At 41.5% G+C, this 17,800-nt stretch overlaps 1 protein-coding gene across 1 annotated transcript; it reads left to right on the plus strand.

Annotated features, from left to right (window-relative positions):
- The first annotated feature begins 2,625 nt into the window (after positions 1-2,625).
- Positions 2,626-17,737, plus strand: PPP1CC (protein phosphatase 1 catalytic subunit gamma). Its single transcript, XM_005145157.4, has 7 exons — positions 2,626-2,924; positions 12,206-12,337; positions 13,012-13,242; positions 14,215-14,319; positions 15,288-15,511; positions 15,994-16,128; positions 16,568-17,737. Exons 1-7 carry the CDS (start codon positions 2,870-2,872, stop codon positions 16,655-16,657), a joined length of 972 nt encoding a protein of 323 aa, XP_005145214.1. The 5' UTR covers positions 2,626-2,869; the 3' UTR covers positions 16,658-17,737.
- Positions 17,738-17,800: the final 63 nt, after the last annotated feature.

Consider the following 17,800-nt stretch of genomic DNA (forward strand, 5'->3'; position numbering starts at 1 on the left):
ACAGCCATACAATAAACCAAGTGGCTTGTGCGTGACATAGGGAGGACAAATCAGTGGGGAAAGATATTTTACATGGAGGTTTCCAAGGAACGTTACCAAAGCAGTGATTTATTTGTGGAATCTCAGGGAGGGGAAGGAGGAAAAGACACAAAGGCCTCAGAGCTGCAAGTGAGATAAACCATACATCACCCTGTATGTAACAAAGTGGAATGCAAATTGTAGACAAATAGAAAGAAGGGGGGGAATACACAAACCACAGCTTCAAAATTAGAGAATGCTTTAAGCTGTGTGCGGGGTTTAAGGACAAAGGGATCTCCCTGATTGTTCCCCCTCTAGAAATAACTCATTATTGTGAGCAACACCGGAGAACAAAATAGTCTTGCACATTGGCCTGGGAACTCACATTAAAACATAATGGATTCAATCCATATTGTTATGTTTTACCAAATCAGCCTAAGATTGTGGTTTCAGTTACTTGTTTGGGGCTTTTATTATAAATTACATGAGGAATAAAATTATCCACAGTGAAAACAATCAGCCATTGGAATAATCACACCAGGGAAGTGATGGAGTCCCCAATGTTGAACACTTTAAATAGTCAGCTGTACAGGGTACTGGAACATTGTGTCAAATGGGCTTTTGCCAAGAAAGGTTGGACCAGATGAATCTTGAGGTCCTTTCCAACCCGGTATTATGAGTCTATATTTATAACACCTTGGCTGGGTCCCCTTTCTAATCAGAGAAGCTGGTGTGAGGCGAGGTTTGTTATTTCCAGCAGAGAAAATACATGTTATTAAAAGATAATTTTGTGGTGGCATTTTCATATTTCTGGCTCATCACAGAGGTTGCTGCTGTCGAGTCCTTATTTTCTATATCCACACAGCAAAAACCCACATGTGACAGACTGTGCATAAAACCACAGCCCCCTCCAAGCAGGACACCAAGTACTGGCTGTCACTGTGGAGACACGGTGGTGATGGAGGTGATGATGGGGCCTTGACAGATTTGCCTTTATCTGTCACTTCTCCCCTTCCCTCGTGGCTGTGCCTCCCTTAACAAGAATTGACGGTGCTTTGGACCTTGATACGGTGCAGCGAGTGAGATAGATTCTTTGCCCTCAATGGTGGTGTTGGAAGAGCCAGACCCTTCTCTTTCTAGAAGTAGGGATGTACTTCCCAAGTCCAAGAGGTACTTGGGAATTCACTGGAAACTGAATTCCCATTTTGCACCCTGGAAGATGCTAAGCCCTCCCTTCCACCCTGTTTCCCAGAGCATTAACGAGAGTGAAAGGGACTCAGCACCCTACTAAAACATGTCCCTGGAGAAGGGATAACAGCTGAAGGATAAGATGGAGCTCTTTCCAGAAAGGCCAGGGTGGCTCTTTTGGAAACACAGGACACATTTCCCTTTCTAAATAATGCAGCTAAGCCCAAGAGAACAACTTGCCCTGCAGAATTAGAAAGGATTTGAAGGAGAAAGCAAGCATTTGGTGCAGAAGAGCCCGGGAGGGGCGGAGGGCACTCCCCAGGAAGGTGCAGCACAGAAACAGACGTAGATCTGCAAAGGCTGTCACGCTGAAGTAAATCTGAAGTAACTCTATTGTCTTCAACGGGGTTACTTTAGGCTTACACCAGCATGACTGAGATTAGCAGGCTGGCTTGGGCCTGCTCATAATGATAAGTGTGAGGGAAGGCAAGTGTTGAAGTTGGGTTTCAGGTAAAATCAGGGTCCTCTTATGGCCTTCCTCCCATGCTGAGACCGCGAGGCCTTCGCTTTATCCCCCTCCTGAACTCAATCTCTGCTCCGGCCCCACCATGGCAATAACTGCTATGGATATTGCATACCTGTCGGCAGCTGGAATCCACACAGGGAAGGGAGGAGGCTGACCCAGCCAACCCTTAGCAAATTAAAGGAGGAGGAAAGCAAGCAATGAAACAATATTCAACCAGAGGCAAACAGAACAGTGGGGAAGGCCCACACAGCCCATCTCCCTTGGAAATGCAAGCCCATTTATGAGCAGAACCTTGTTGCAATTGCTTGTCCCTAAGCTGTAGCGACACATGGAATAAAAGAGCAAATTGGGAAGTAAAATTGCAAGATGCTCTTGAAAGAGCGGGCTACTTTCTCCATCCATAGGGATTCCAGTGCCCTGTATATTTGTTACTTCACATACTTAGAGAGGAAAAGTCACATATCTGAACTTGCTCTAGCCATGGAAACTCCCAGGAGGGGCATAGCAGTTGCAAGCATGATTTCGGTGCTGTTTATCCCGGTTTAGGGCTAAGGAAGTGGTTGCTCCTCTGAAGGGAGTGCATCCCTCACACCAACCCACTGCCTCATGAGTTGAGGCAACATTACCTTGGAGCAGACACCATGGGGAGACAGCGCTGACAGAAGCTCAGCCGCCACTGGCTGGCACCAAAGGGCCTCCCCACTCACTTCATAGCCGGGTTTCAAGGCACCAAACCCCACAGCAGCCCCAACACCTGCCGACGGCAGCGCTGCACTATTTCACCTCCCGTGAGCGGATGGATCCCGCGAGGGAGGGACGCGTCACGGTTCGTGACTCCGCCCCGCTCTTCCGGCCCGGCCTATAAAGGGTTTCCGGGCAGCCGCGTCGCGCGCGTAGTATCCGTGCGCCGGCCGAGCTCACTGAGGAGGCGGCCGCCATTTTGTTTAGAACTGGGTTTCTGCTGAGACCGGCGGTCGTGGGGGGGGGCGGGGGGGAAACGAGATTGAGAGGGAATAAGGAGAGCGGGGAGGAGAAGGGGAGAAACGAGACAGAACGAAGAGAGAAGTCGGGCCGGCCAAGCAGCGAGTGGAGGGAGGGCGAGCCGCGGGGAGGGGTCCGCCCGGCCACTGAGAGGCGATGGCGGATATAGACAAGCTTAACATCGACAGCATCATCCAACGGCTGCTGGAGGGTGAGGGTCCGGGAAGGCATGGGGCGGGTGGCAATGGGGTGGGTGGCCGCAGGGCCGGTCTCCAGGACCCCGCCCGTGAGGTGCCTCCGTGGTCCCTCCTCAGCCGCCGCTGATGCATCGTGTCCTGCCCGCCCGGTGGGGTTGGGGGACCAAAATGGAGGGGCTTGACGAGTCGCTTTGTCTTACCGGGGCTCGTCTCCGCCTCCCCCCCCGGGCGGCTCTGCCCTTCAGCCCCAAGTTTTCCCTCAGCCCGCGTGTTTCCGAGCTGTTCCCTGCTCTCCGATCCCTTCTGCGCTCTGTGGTGCAGTGTTGGGACCAGCCGGCTGCCGCTCCTTCTCCTCCCCTGCAGCTCTTAAGGAGATGCTTAATTTGGTATAATTTTCGTAGGAAAGTGTTTAAAAACCCTTGGCTTTTTCCCTTGCCTTCCACGCATGCACATGGGGTCTGTGCTTCGGCTGGGTAGCTGTGGGACTCTGGAAATAAGACATAAAAGAGTCTGTAGAGGCAGCTTTTGAAAGAGTCTTGAGATTTGCATGGGTTTCAGGCTGTCGTGGGTTTAGCTTTGATGAGCTGCTTGCGTTAATGCTACCACTGGGCTTTGGCTCTTAATTTATAACATATGGTGGCTTTTTAGGTGTGCAGAGAGGGTTGGGTTTTTGGTGTTTCAGACAGTCTGTGGAAGGGCTTATTGTCTTGTATTGTTAGGGCTTTGGTTTGGCAATACTTGCTTGGGAGTTTCTTAAAGGAAAAACTCAAGTTGCAGGGGATGTCTTCAGCAACATTCCTTTGGTTGCGGGGGTCAGCACCGAGCTAGAACTGTCGGCTGATTGTAAGGCAAAAGGCTGAGAAGTAGCCGGTGGCAAATTTTCTTCTAGACATCAAGGAAATTCATCATCATTCAGGGAAGGAAGCTAGCTTGAGACAGCCTCGTTTCACATATGGCAGGGCAAAGCATCTCATCTGGACTCAGGCTTGAAGAGCTGGGTCAGGGATTTAACTTCTTTCATTTGGCATGAACTCATAGGATCAACTGGGTTGGAATCTGAGATGCTGCTGAGACAAATGGTGAAGAAATGTCTTTTGGCTGTATTACACCCTTTCCTTGTAAGATGTTGCTTGTGTAATGGCTTCGATAGCAAAAGGGCAGGCAGAGGAGCAATAGTGCTACTCTAGAAATTACTTGGAATTAAAAATCCTATAGATGCATTATGGGATTATTGAGCTTGAATAAGTAAAAGTAAATAGGGGTTTTCCTCTCATCTGTGGAGGTTTTTGCCTGTTACCAGTTTAAGCTTCCCTGGTTTAAATTATTTACAGGCTTCCTTTCATAAATTTAGACCAGGATTTTCCTAAAACTCTACTAATGTGATTTGTAGATCCCAGGTCCTGTATGTCATATGCTTGATGACATATTAATACATGCTCAGCTGCAGGTATTAATTACAATTATTACTTCATATCTGCTAGTGTAACTAGTGCAATTTTCTGAAAAATGTAAGTTATTAATATCAAAAACATGGAACAAGATAAGCCTGGGAAAAGATTGAATTGTTTTGCATTATTTCTCTAGTTTAAAGTTTCAAAAGTAGTGTGATGTACAATGCCAGTGTTTTCTGTTCTTACTCAGCTTGTTTCAGTGTTACACGTTTGGAGATGAGTGTTCATAAATCAGGCTTCCAAATGTTTCCTGACAAGATCTTCTGAGAGATGGTTCACGAAAGGTGTTACCTGAGGTTGCATCAGCTGCCAGAACTCTGAAAGTCATGTTTTTCCTCTATTGACATTTCAGCTGGGATTTTTGATTCCTTGAGGCAATGATTGTCTTTTGATATTTAAAATAATTACCAATGTTAGTAACCTGTGCTAGTGCTTTTTTGTTGCTTAATAAATGTCTGTTACAGACATCTTTGCCAGACAGAGTAATGGTTGACCTTTGTGGCAGTCTGTCATTTTTATACTTCCTTTTCCAAAAAGGGCAAAATGATAATGCGTTTTAGCAACCACTGCAATTTTGAGTGCTAAATTGTGTAAGTTACTGTGCAAACATGATTCTCCTCGGTTGTTCAAAATGTACTTGACATATTCTTTCCCTGAAATCACTAAGGTCTGGCTGGGGTAAGTGACCTGAACCTCCAAAGTGGGGATTTGCATTGTACTAAATAGAGGGGTGGGGGAAAGTAATCTAAAGTATGTGTAAGGTTTCTCACCCTATATACATTTGGAGCAAACAAGAAAGACTTTTTCAGTGCAGTTCTGGTAGAACAACTGCATAATGTTAGTTACACAAACTGTTGTGCCTATACCACAACTCTGTTAAAGAGTTTTGACCTTCTTTTGCATGTAAATTAAAACCATACTCAAGCATGAAAACACTGCAAAATCTGCTTTAATAATCAGCTTACTCACAAAGTTGTCCAAATCCTTATGCAAGCCTTAATTTTTAGAGCAGTATAGTCTTTCATTGGACCTGTCGTTAAACTGTCTGGTTATTTCTTATAACAGTTAACTTTAGGTGATTTTGCTAATAAAATAACAAACTCAAGTGTTAGGAGGTACTTAATGAAATACTTCAAATCAGTGAGAAACTACAGTCAAATAGGTATTTGTGGTTTATAATATGCCTTAGCATTTTGCTGTTGGAAGAGATCAAGAGAGCTTCGCTGGTAGTGGGTCTGGTCTGATGGTCAAAATGAAGTGAGGAGCGATTAATGAATTACTCTCACTTTTGTTCTTAATATAGAGTATTAATTAATAATGTATTTGTGAGGGAGGTTTACTTGTTTTGTGTCATGACTTCTCTGATGAAGTGATACTATCCTTACTTTTCCCCTAGATAGTTGATACTCTCCCACCCACATTAGGCTAGTTAGCTGAAATTATTAGTTTGTTCTTTAAAAGCCCTGGAAGTACATTTTTAGCTTCTCACTCAAAGGTAAATATTTTAAGAGCCTTTCTTGCTCTAAATGTTAAGAGTACAGAGTCATTTGGCTTTGAAATGTCACAAGAAAACATTGCTCTCAACCTTGGAAAGCCATTCAGTGAAAACATTGAACATTCTGATCTTTTTTGCTGTAATTGAATTTATATAGGATGTTTTACCTTCTTTACTAATGAGGGTTGTGTTCTGCTAGGAACATTCTGGAGTACAGGTTGTATAATCATGTCTCTTTTGGTAACCATACTAACAAGAATTTTCACAAGAATAAGGCTTTTAAAGTATAGTAAATGACAGTATCTTTTACTGAATATTGAAATGTTTCTGAACATTGAGTGAATATCCACTCAATAGTGGATAAAGGCTCGAATACTTACAGAGCTAACTCACTTCACTGAAATAAGAAGAGACAAACAAGAGCAAATTACTCTCCTAGGATGAGTATTGTAGGACAGCAGCTTGATGGTTCTGAGTTTGCAGCTGTGCATGGCTGCCAAGTCGGAACTGCCCCTAGACAAGAAAATGTTGGAAAAGCCCCCTGTAAGATGAAAAATCAGTGGCATCTTGTATGGTCATAGAAAGGGTTCCAGGAAATGGCAGAATTCCTGCTCAGCTCCAGGTAAAGAATGAGTGACAAATCCTGAGATTCCGAGTATAAGCATGGCTTCCTTTCCGCGTCATGTCAGATGGTGTTCCTGACTTGAGCCCCTTATCAGTTTCCTTCATCGGGCGTGTTGGCAGCTTTTCACAGATAAGTAGGGTCTGGTTTGGAAAAGGAGCTGATAGTAGTGTAGCTAGAAAACAAGATTGAAATGCATTAGTCTTACCATGGTAACGATAAATGACAGGGTAAAATAACACCATTTCAATGTACCTAACTGGAACCAGAGTTGAAATATGCTTCTGAAAATATTTTCTGTGCTTCAGCCCCTGCTAATGCTATTAAGGGAAAACTAAATGATGAATGGAGGCTACTTTGGATAAAGCCATGTGAGGCTGAAGTCGTGGTAGCCATTCTGAAAGCTGAAATCCTGGTTAGTGCACTAAAATCAGCAAAAAGACTCTAAATCCTCAAACTTTTCTGTTTATACACCCACAGATTTCTATTCCCGGTAAAGCCTGTTATATAGCTGTCAAGGAGATACTCTCTCTAATTTGCTTTTAATGGGGAAAGAGGATCATCCAGTTATTAAAAATAGTTGAACCAAAGAGTTTGGGTAAACTTTTGCTGACAACAGAGAGGGCTGTTTTTTAGAAATGCAGTTTTTCTCTGATTTTTTTTATTATGTTTCCACTAAATATGGCATTGACTGGGCTAAAGGGTCGCTTACTATTCAGCTTCGTATACTGCAGTAAGTGTCAGTGATTCTCACGGATGTTAATATGAAATGTGGTCGAATTTTACTTGAGATGGGTAGGGATGTTCTGATAAAATTTCTAATAGACAATTAGCACTTCTTGACCTCAAACCATATAATTTTCTGTAGTTTGTAGAGCTTCGTGTTAACCATTTCCTGCTGTGTTGCAGCAGTTTATAATAATGGGAAATAGGAGCCCTACATTTGGAAGACAAGGACTAGGTTCCTATCGGTGCCATGGATTCAGTCATGTTCTGCATTTGTAGCCCAGTCATTAAAGTGGAAGAATTTGTTATCTTTGAGTATTTGTGATGGGTGTGAGTATGTGTTTGCTGCATAGCTCTCTCCAGTGTGGAAGTAGACTACAAGATGAAAACTTGGCAGTGATGCAGAATCTTCTGTTTGATAATGCTGCTGTGAACTTTCATCATATTAAAAAGTAGACTACAAATACATCTTTTTAGAGGCTTGGGCACTGAGGAGTTGCTTTTCAGTTTCACTTTTCAGTCTGAAATAATCTGATCAAAGTTGGTAGTGCCTGCAAGAAAGGAAAAACTTTTCTACATCCACCACTTTCAAGTTACTTTCTTCTGTGCCAGTGGGGCAAAACTGTCATAAGGAACTGCTAAAAGGAAGGTGAAAAACAACCTGCAGTATTTTTGAGATGTCTCTAGGATTGCAAACATCTTCATGTAAAATGTGGTAAAATTGAGATACCTGCTTAGTAGCCAGAAATGAACTGACCTCCTGATAGACTATTTTCTTTAAAACATTTTCTGTACAAGTATTTAATTTTGTATTTCAGTTGACAACATTTCAGCTGCTGCTTTTAATGCAATACAGGAAAATGAGATATATCAGTGAAATTTCCACTATTTTTGAATACATTCCTAAGCATACGTTCCTTTCATGTTAACCTTGAATGAGGTGATATACTCAGTTTTATAATATCATTTGCCTTTGCTAAAGGGTTGTGTGGCACCAAGCAGAATATTGGGAAATGCTTGTGATGGGATGTGGTGTAGAAGTCCGTTGTATTCTATGTGTGTGTGGTCTTCCTACTGTTGTACTCTCTAGATCCTATAGTTCTTGACCTATTTATCTTTCACAAACAAATGTAAAAGTTATCCTGGGTGTCAGGCAGTGTTCTAACTCCTGGCAGCTGCAGCTGTGTTTTGTACTAGCTCCATTTGCTTGCACCAAGATGTCAGGAGTGCTGTTAAATTCTTGCTGCTCTTTTATTTTTCCCAGTCTGCTGGGGTGGCTGTAGCACTGCGCTCACCATTGTGTAATACACTCATTTTAGAGCTGGTGTTGGTTGTTGCTTTCCTGCAGTTTTCCTCCTTATCTTGGAAAGCAATGTTAATTTTAACAGTTGGAACCCATGTTCAAGTCAGTACCTCTGCAGAGATCATACAGGTTCCAGGAGTGATCTTTTCTGGAGTATTTTCTATCCTGAGGAGAGCTTGTTCTTCCAAAACTTCTCATACTTGTACAGTGGAAAAGGTTTGTTAGAAGACTGCCCAGACTGGACACTGAAATTAAAGCTCTCGAAAAATCATTGTTAAGAGCAGGAGCGTCTCTGAAAGAGGATGGGAATAAATTACTCTTTGGAAATAGTGCATCAGTATGTGGAGACCAGGCACAAATAATATATTACTTGAAATGGGCTGACTTTTTTTCTCAGCTGATTAATCATTAACTTGTTCCACTTCAGTTCCAGTCGGTTGTTTGAGAGAGGTTATTGTTAATGCATTGAAAGAACAAATGTGCAAGTACAGCCTTGTTGACCTGCTCTTTTGAATTTATGACCAAGCTGCCAATGGGTATTGTACTTGTCTGATGTCTGTGAGCTGCTTTGGTTTGGTCCAAAGCAGAGAGGAAAAACTGTAAACACAACATATTTTTCAGAGTGTATTATTTTTGCCTTTCTTAGTGGGATTAAGTAATGTGAAGGCTCAGAGAAATGTTTCCAAGTCCTAGAGACTCAACTGCATTTCTTTGCCAGCTCTTTCATTGCAGATGAGAAAATCCTTGCACTAAAAATTAGATTTCTCAAACCAACATGCGCTTCTGCATATTTGATGCTTCTGAAGCCAAAAACATTTTTTTTCTGAGCTTCTCAGGATATATAGGTCAATGTGAGAAGAAATTGAACATGCTTATTTCTTCTGTGCTGATTCCATGTTGGGCAAAAGTGGTCTAAATGTCATTGGCAGGCAGTGTGCTACAGAGCTGAATCAGATTGTCCTGTTCTTCTTTCATCTTCCTGGTATCTCTGCTAGTGAGCTTGTGGACTGCAGCATTTCATCTTGTCAAGGTTTTCTGCGAGTAGATGACTAAAACTGCAGGAATATTATACTGGTTCAGTGAAAATATATTAGAGAAGCATGGAAACTTGTATGTGAAAGAGTTTTCAGATTTTCATTTAGTCTTCAGCAGAAATTAATGCATATGCTTTATTCATGAGCTTCAGTGACTCAGTGCATGACATAGTCCATATATTATTTTATACTTTATGGATGTGCAATACAGAGTTTGGTTTTAGCAGTTTCTAACAAGACCAAGAAGTAGAAAGTTAGTTTCTTGGCTTTTTTTTGTTCTTTAGAAAGCTAAATACAAGTGTGTTGTATTATCTCAAAACCAAAGGTGAATTGTAAAATTGAAAAGCGGGGGAAATGTTAACATAATTCAGGCAGCTGCCCACTTGATTCTATTAATTTTGTTCCTTATTGCTTCTGGATAGTTGGCATTTTGAATAACTTGCTCATTGCTTGGGAGTGTTTGGAAAATTACTGTATGAATGAAAAAATGACCGTGTGGATGAAAAGCCTCATGTGTGATAAGCTGCTGTGACAAAGATTTAACTTCATGTCTTCTATTAAAACATCCAAAGTAATGGAGCACATAAATGAAAGTTCAGTGGTAATTCCAGTATTGTCATGTAGTGTCAGAGCTGAGTGATAATACACAGGCAGTGAGTAGTGAAGGAGCATGTATTGCTTGAAAAATAACATTAGGCATTTGACCTACAATTAAGTTAATGTGACTTTTGGGATACATTGTAATTTGGACTAAAGTTTAATTTGAAGCTTGTTTGAGGAAAAGTCTTGTGGTTTAGGGCGTTGTCCATGACTCTGTAGGGCAGCCTGTGCCACCATGACCGGTACTCCTGGGAGTCAGTATGCAGGCTGGAATTGTGGTAGGAATGCTGTTAGTGCTGGTAGAGATTGCATCCAATGACACTTGATTTTATGGATGGATATTACGCAAACATTATTTTATTCTTGGTCTAGATAAGATGTATGCTGAGTCAGCAATGTTTCTACTTTTAATCAGAGGCTTGCATAAAAGTAGAAAGCTTCTGTGCTAATGTGAAATTGTAATGCCTTTGGAACACAGCAGCTTTTGTTCTTCCTAAAACATGCCCCTTGCTTCCCCACTTTTCCTCCTGCAGTTCTCTCTTCTTCATTCCATATAGTGCAAGGCCCAAAGTGACAGTACAGAGATTTGAGTCTGTAGCTTTCAGATTTCTCACTCTGAGGCTAAACAGTATCAAGGGAATTAGACTCTAATGGTATCTGGAAGGTTATTTAGGAATTCAGGAAGGTAATATTGCATAGGTTCTTGTATTTGAAAGGGGTCAGGGGTTGTTGCTTGCTTTTTTTGCAACTGAAAACCAAACTTTTTTGTATAAGAGAATAAAATCGTCCGTTTCAATGCTGTATGAGCTGTGCACAGTAAGACCCTTAACTAGGCAACATTTCCAGCAATGCTTCTGTTTCTGGAGATGGTGTCAGAGTGTTTCAGGCATCTGAGGCTGAAGTTCCGAGGTCATTTGGCTTTGATGCAGCTCAACCAATGAGTTACGTGGTAGAAGATGACTTTGCTTATTCCATAATCTTACTGGAGTTTGCAGCAGGTTTTTATTGCTTCAGCCTTATCGGTACTCCATGTTGTTACTGATTTGACACCAAATAAAAATATGATAAACTGCAACAGTAATGGCATAATCACCATTTTTATTTAGTCTTACTCTAACCCTGATAAATGCTGCTGCATGGAACTTGGCCATAGGTGGAGTATTGCTGCCATAGAAATGTCCTTTGTATTTCTGGGCAACAGAAACGGGGCACAGGATGATAGGTAAATGAAGGATAAGCGGTGCTGGTGGCTGTAGAAACATGTCCACGTCAGGTCAAGCTGGTGTCCTTGTTGTCCAGACTAGGACAGAAAGCTTTGATAGATACTAAAGAGAACCAACTATTTTGAATTGTTTTAGTGGGGGAGATTGGAACATTAATGGAGGAGGTGAAGGATTGGGGGAAAAAGTGGTCTGAGGCTGAGAGTTATATGTCCTGCTGTCTTCTCTTTTACTGTGCTCAAAGGCAATGATAAGGGGAGCTGTTTTGTTGTTGTCATAAAAGAATATTTCCTTATGTATAGTTCTGACCTTCCAGTCATACCCTTGTTGTTCTTTCATGGCGGCTAACTGCATTCTAGAATGGGGCAGTACAGTATTTATTGGTAGTGTGGCCTTGTTTAGATACTGTCTTGGGCAATTGTACAAGCTTCCCTAAACTGTCATGTATTTCAGCTACCAGGTTGATGATTAAATGGGAGATTTCCTTTTCCCATCTTCAGATAGCTTTCCAGAGAACAAGTGTATAACTGCTTCAGTAAAAAAAAATGTCTATATAGTCACATTATCCAAGATATGTTTTATAACTACAAGGACTAAACTGATGCTGTTTAAAATGTGGCATTTAACGGGGGAAGTGTCAAGCCTTGAGTTCTGTTAAAGTAACATACAACTGAAACAGAAAATGCTGCCCTTTCTCTGGTGACAAGACAGTGCAGTTTCACCTCAGCAGACTGATATTACCCTGTTATCTCATTCTGCATTACAGTGGCATTTAGTCAGGCTCTTAAAATAACAGCAGGGTTGTTGTTGATTTTGATAACTGAGTTCTGACTCCTTCCAACAGTGCGAGGATCAAAACCAGGCAAAAACGTCCAGCTTCAAGAGAATGAAATCAGAGGATTGTGCTTGAAATCCAGAGAAATATTTCTGAGTCAGCCTATTCTACTAGAACTTGAAGCTCCACTGAAAATATGTGGTGAGTGCTGTGATCGTGATTTGATACCTGGGTGGGGGGTGTCAGGTAAACACAGCTCTTAAGCAGAGAACAAATGCCAAATGTTACTTTCACTTATTAACAGTGAAACTGATAAAGGATTGTAGCAAAAGGAAAAATAAAACCCTGCTGGATGCTTAGTGGTTTGGTTTCACTGCACTTGTACACAGTGGTGCTTGTTTTGCACCACTTTCATGTCCAGTTATGCCAAAAGAATGAAGAACGTCAAAATGAAAACCTCAATAAATGCACTTTTAAAAGCTTCCAGTGTTTTATCTTACTCCAACACTGAGGGATTTACTTCAAATTGAAGTAGATTGTTCAGTATTAGACATTGGTCGTCTAAAATTGAGCTTTAGTTTCAGTTAGATGCAACTGAACATGCAGTTGGTTTCTCAGAATGTTGATTTTTGTTTTACAAGTAAATTTCTAAGTAGCTACATACATCTTAGTACAGTTAAGTGTTGCATTGCACAGATGCCAGACTTCAGAATGTGGTCATTTTATATCCAGTAAGATAAACTGATTTTTAAGTATGCTGTATGTCACTGCAAGCTTTTTCTTTTCTGAAGCATCATTTCTTTGTTCTTTCTCTAGATCAGACAAAAAATGTAGCAATGGGTCCCTTACATGTAATTTCCAAATAATCTTTGCAGGTGATATCCATGGACAGTACTATGACTTGCTTCGACTCTTTGAATATGGAGGTTTTCCACCAGAAAGCAACTACCTGTTCCTTGGTGATTATGTTGACAGAGGAAAACAATCTTTAGAAACCATTTGTCTTCTATTGGCCTACAAAATTAAATATCCAGAGAATTTTTTCCTCCTCAGAGGAAACCATGAATGTGCCAGCATCAATAGAATTTATGGATTTTACGATGAATGTAAGTAATAGATGTGTGCATCATCATCTGGGGATGATGATGCTGTATACTTGGATTAAATTAACCTGGAGAATGGGCTGATGTTTACAGTGGTTATGTTACAGTGATTGTAGGTACTTCATATTAAGACCTGTAATGTTGAAAACAAGCATGGCATTGCTACACAGTTAATGCACCAGCACTGTCACTGCAGGGTACATTGGTAGATCTTACCCTAATGTAAGAAGCAGTTTTATAGTGAAGTTGAAGTGTATGATCCATGTTTCAAAGGATGTAACTTAATCCAGATAATGTAGAGGAGATAAAACTGATAAATGTGCGGTGAAGCATTCTCACAACTTGCATTATGGGACAGACTTGGCTTGTAGGCTACAGGATGTACTCTCCATGTCTCATTCTCCTTCAGTGAGGAAACAAAGATGTGTGGTATTTCAGAGTTGACTCCTTGGAGATTAATCACGGGCTTAGTCATAGATCACAAATACGTTCAGGGTTCATGTCTGTTGGGAGAGTTGCCTTGAAAGTAAAACTGTAGTAGTTTCAATTTTCAGTCCTGTTTCTTTGCCTGGGGAGATTATGTGGTACAGTGGAAGAAAATCTGCTTTCCAGGAATTGCTGGTTTCCCCTAAAGAAAACAGCAAATGGCAGGATTTTCCAAAATGGATCAAATTCTCCAAGGGTAATTTTCCAAAGCAGAGCTGGGACTGGAGAGTCTGGCTGCCACCAATGGGATGCTATTCTGTGGTCAGACCAGTGCTGTCCTCAGAGCTGCTTCAGGGCACTGTGCCACACTGAAAGAACCTCTGCAGCTTTCTTCTGAGCAGTGAAGTGTGTCAGTGGGTATCAGGAGATAAATTGTGTATAGGCTTTAATGCTAACTTTTGCAAGCCTTAATAAACATAAGGCTGTTAGGTTAATTGTAGTTGTGATGGAAAAGCATATTGACTGTTTTTATTCCAAAATGTCTTCCAGGTAAGAGAAGATACAATATTAAGCTGTGGAAAACCTTCACAGATTGTTTTAACTGTTTACCAATTGCAGCTATTGTGGATGAGAAAATATTCTGCTGTCATGGGGGTGAGTTGCTTAGTCAATACATAAGAAACTAACACTATAGTGTCAGTCATGGCAGTTTTCTTTTTATGTTGGTGAAGCTTCAGAATCCGAGGAATTTTTTCTCTGCCTTAGTGCATGCTTGAGGAAGGGTTGAGCTGGATTAATGTCAGTTTGGTGAATCATTGAGCTGGTAATTTTGTCACTTCAGACACAATTATCTGCTTCTCCTTTTGTACCAAAAGGCACGCTGAATAGCCTCTCCTTTTGAGTAAAGAATCCTTGTCGGGTTTTTTTAGACTGGGAGTTTTATTTACATTGTGAAAACGTGTTTTTTTGTAGAATCATAGAATGGTTTGAGTTGGAAGGCACCTTTAAAGATTGCTTAGTAGAATTGCCCCCTGCCAAGGCAGGGACATTTTTCACTAGACCAGGTTGCTCAAAGCCCTGTTTAACCTGAGGGGTTTGGAAGCCCATTTGTAGAAATGGGCTCTGTTATGCCATGTGATATCTGATTCATGCTGCTTTTCAAAGTAATGAAATACATATTGCACTTAAATGTTTTATCACTTGGATGTACCAAGAGATCTGTATCAGCGAGAAATGGTATGAGGTCTGATTGACACTGTATTTCATCTTGCCAGGCCTGGTGGTTAAAATGAACATACCAACTGATTTCTAGTATTAATGCCTCTTATTTCACAGCTCTTTTATCAGACACTTGCAAAATGCTACAGTGAGATTATTGTAATCCTGTAAGGTGTGGAAATGACTTTGCTTATCTTGATTCCAGTAAATAATCTAATAAATGAACATACCCACAAAGCGACTTGTCTTCTGTTACAAAAGCTTTAAAATAAATGAAAAGCAGTTAATGTTGGAAGTGAGCTATGTAAAATCAGTTTGAATACAGATCAGGTTTGTTTTAAAATATTAGCTCAGTCTTGAGAGCAAAGTTGTATTAAGCCCTGAGCTCTGTGTGTGTCTTACAGGCCTGTCACCAGACCTTCAGTCAATGGAACAGATCAGACGAATCATGCGCCCCACTGATGTACCAGATCAAGGTCTACTGTGTGATCTCCTGTGGTCTGACCCTGACAAGGATGTCTTGGGATGGGGTGAAAATGACAGAGGAGTGTCTTTCACATTTGGTGCTGAAGTGGTTGCTAAATTTCTCCATAAACATGACTTGGATCTCATATGTAGAGCTCATCAGGTATTGTAGTTTTGTACATTAAACTGCAGAGTAATTTGGGTCCAGAGGGACCTGAGGTGCTTACCTGGTCCAAACCTACCCTCACATACTAAGTGCCAAACAAACCAGTGTGAGCCTGAGTTGCTGAGGATCTTATATCTGCAAGAATATCTTACATCTTCAAGCATCAAGATTCCACTGTCTCCGAGCAATTTGTCCCAATGTTTAACAGTCCTTGTAATGATTATTTTTTTTCTTAATACATATAAACTGTTGCTGGATTCTTAAAACAGGCTGTCTTGAGCCCAGCAGAATCCTGGTTTTCTCATTCTTAACAAACTCTGAACCAGGTCTTGTTGTGGGTTTCCTGTTCCAGTGTGAAAGTCTGAAACTCATGCTCCTTAGATGTAGCCAGTCTGTCAGCAACTGGCTCAATTGAGCCCACTTTGCACCTCAGCAGGAAGAAGTTGTTCAGTCTTAATACTTCTGCTTTCTCTCTAAAGGTTGTTGAAGATGGATATGAGTTTTTTGCAAAAAGACAATTGGTAACTCTCTTCTCTGCCCCAAATTACTGTGGAGAATTTGATAATGCGGGTGCCATGATGAGTGTGGACGAAACTCTAATGTGCTCTTTTCAGGTATGGTATCTGAAGGTTTCACCTACTGGTTAGTGCAGTTACACTTCAAATTTGTTCTGGTTAGAATCACTGCTTCACTGTTACAAACCTGTGCTGCTTGCTTCAAATGGATCTTTACCAACGCATAGACAGGACTGTGCTTGCACTTATGTCTTCAACAATGTGATAAGCCCATGCTGATGTGAGTAGGTGAGCTGCTTTACACTGGGATTAAATCGTCCAAGCAGAGCTCTCAGCTGTCTGCCTGCTTCCATTGGCACCAGCTCTTGGATCAGCTGCTCTCAAGCCCTTGTCCGAGCTCTGAGCAGGAAACACATTTAATTCCTGGTGTGCTGATGAGTTGCTCAGATGAGCTGTACAGTGCCTTTACTTGTGAGTTAATTGCTTGCTGGTAAGAGAGTTAAAGCTTTGTGCTAAACACCTGAACTATCTTTTTCAGATTTTGAAACCTGCAGAGAAAAAGAAGCCCAATTCCAACCGACCTGTAACGCCTCCAAGGGGCATGATCACAAAACAGGCAAAGAAATAGGCACTTTGGCTCTGCCCTGCTGGGACTTGTATCATAATCTATAACCTCCATTTTTAACACTGTCATGTGTACTGTTCAGCTTGCTCAAAATAGATAATGTGTTTGTGGTTTTCCTTTTGATTTGATGAATTGCATTTGCTGGTCCTACCAGCGAATGAAAGACTTTCTTTTTCTCCCTCCCAGGAAGAGAGTTTTAAACTGTCCTTTTGCTGGTGTTACAGCTGTGCTTCACAGTGTCCCACTTTTGGGGTAATCCTACAGCCGACTTCCTGACCTGTACAATGAGTAGTGTAAATGCTTGTTTTCTTCTTTAGGATCTAAAGAGGGCACTGGTGTGCTGTGAGATTAGAGCTTTGTTACTGTCAGAAATTACATACTGTTTATACAGACCACTGTGAACTTTTTTTTTTTACATTAAGTTTTGTTTTAAAGGGATTTTCTTTCAATGTTGTGTCACGTACACATTTGTTTTATCGCTGTCAACATTAGAAATAACCTTCAGCCTCACCAGCCTTGCTGGGATGATGTATATTTAATTCAGACACTCACCCCTCTCCGTACACTTCCAATGAGAATTAAAGCCATCATTTTAAGTGTTTGTGTCTCTTTCCTGAAGCCAAAGTTCGCTTTGCCTGTGACCCACCTCGCCGAGCTGGCAGGGCTCTCCTTTCATCCCGCCTTCCTCTTGGAGACAGAAGGAAGTGCCGACTCAAAATAGCAAGTAGAAATGCTGTGCTGTTGGTCCTGCTGTGCTCACAGTGAACACGTTTTTGTACAGTTCCCGTGTGGTCGATCGAGTGGAGCATTTTCCAGCGGTGGCCGTGTCGGACGGATGGGAGCTACAGAGGTGGCTCTGGATCTGCTGGAATGGGGTTTGTGCATTTTAGCCTAAAGACTTTGTTCTACAAACGTAGACAATGGCTTGGGAAGCCAACCAGGGGCGTCGATCTTGATCTCCAGTTTCTATGAATCTCTCACAGAATCTTGTTTTTTAAATACTGTTAATCTTTTTTGGACGGATAACAGTGTACAATACCATGTAGTGGAAATCACTTATTAAATGAAGAAGTTGTTAAATCTTCTCAGTGTCAGTTTATCACAACATAAACACTCCTGCTCCCAGAGGATGTGACTTAGAGAAAT

Source organism: Melopsittacus undulatus, chromosome 12 (genome assembly GCF_012275295.1).
Source record: "Melopsittacus undulatus isolate bMelUnd1 chromosome 12, bMelUnd1.mat.Z, whole genome shotgun sequence".
Classification (NCBI taxonomy): Eukaryota; Metazoa; Chordata; class Aves; order Psittaciformes; family Psittaculidae; genus Melopsittacus; species Melopsittacus undulatus.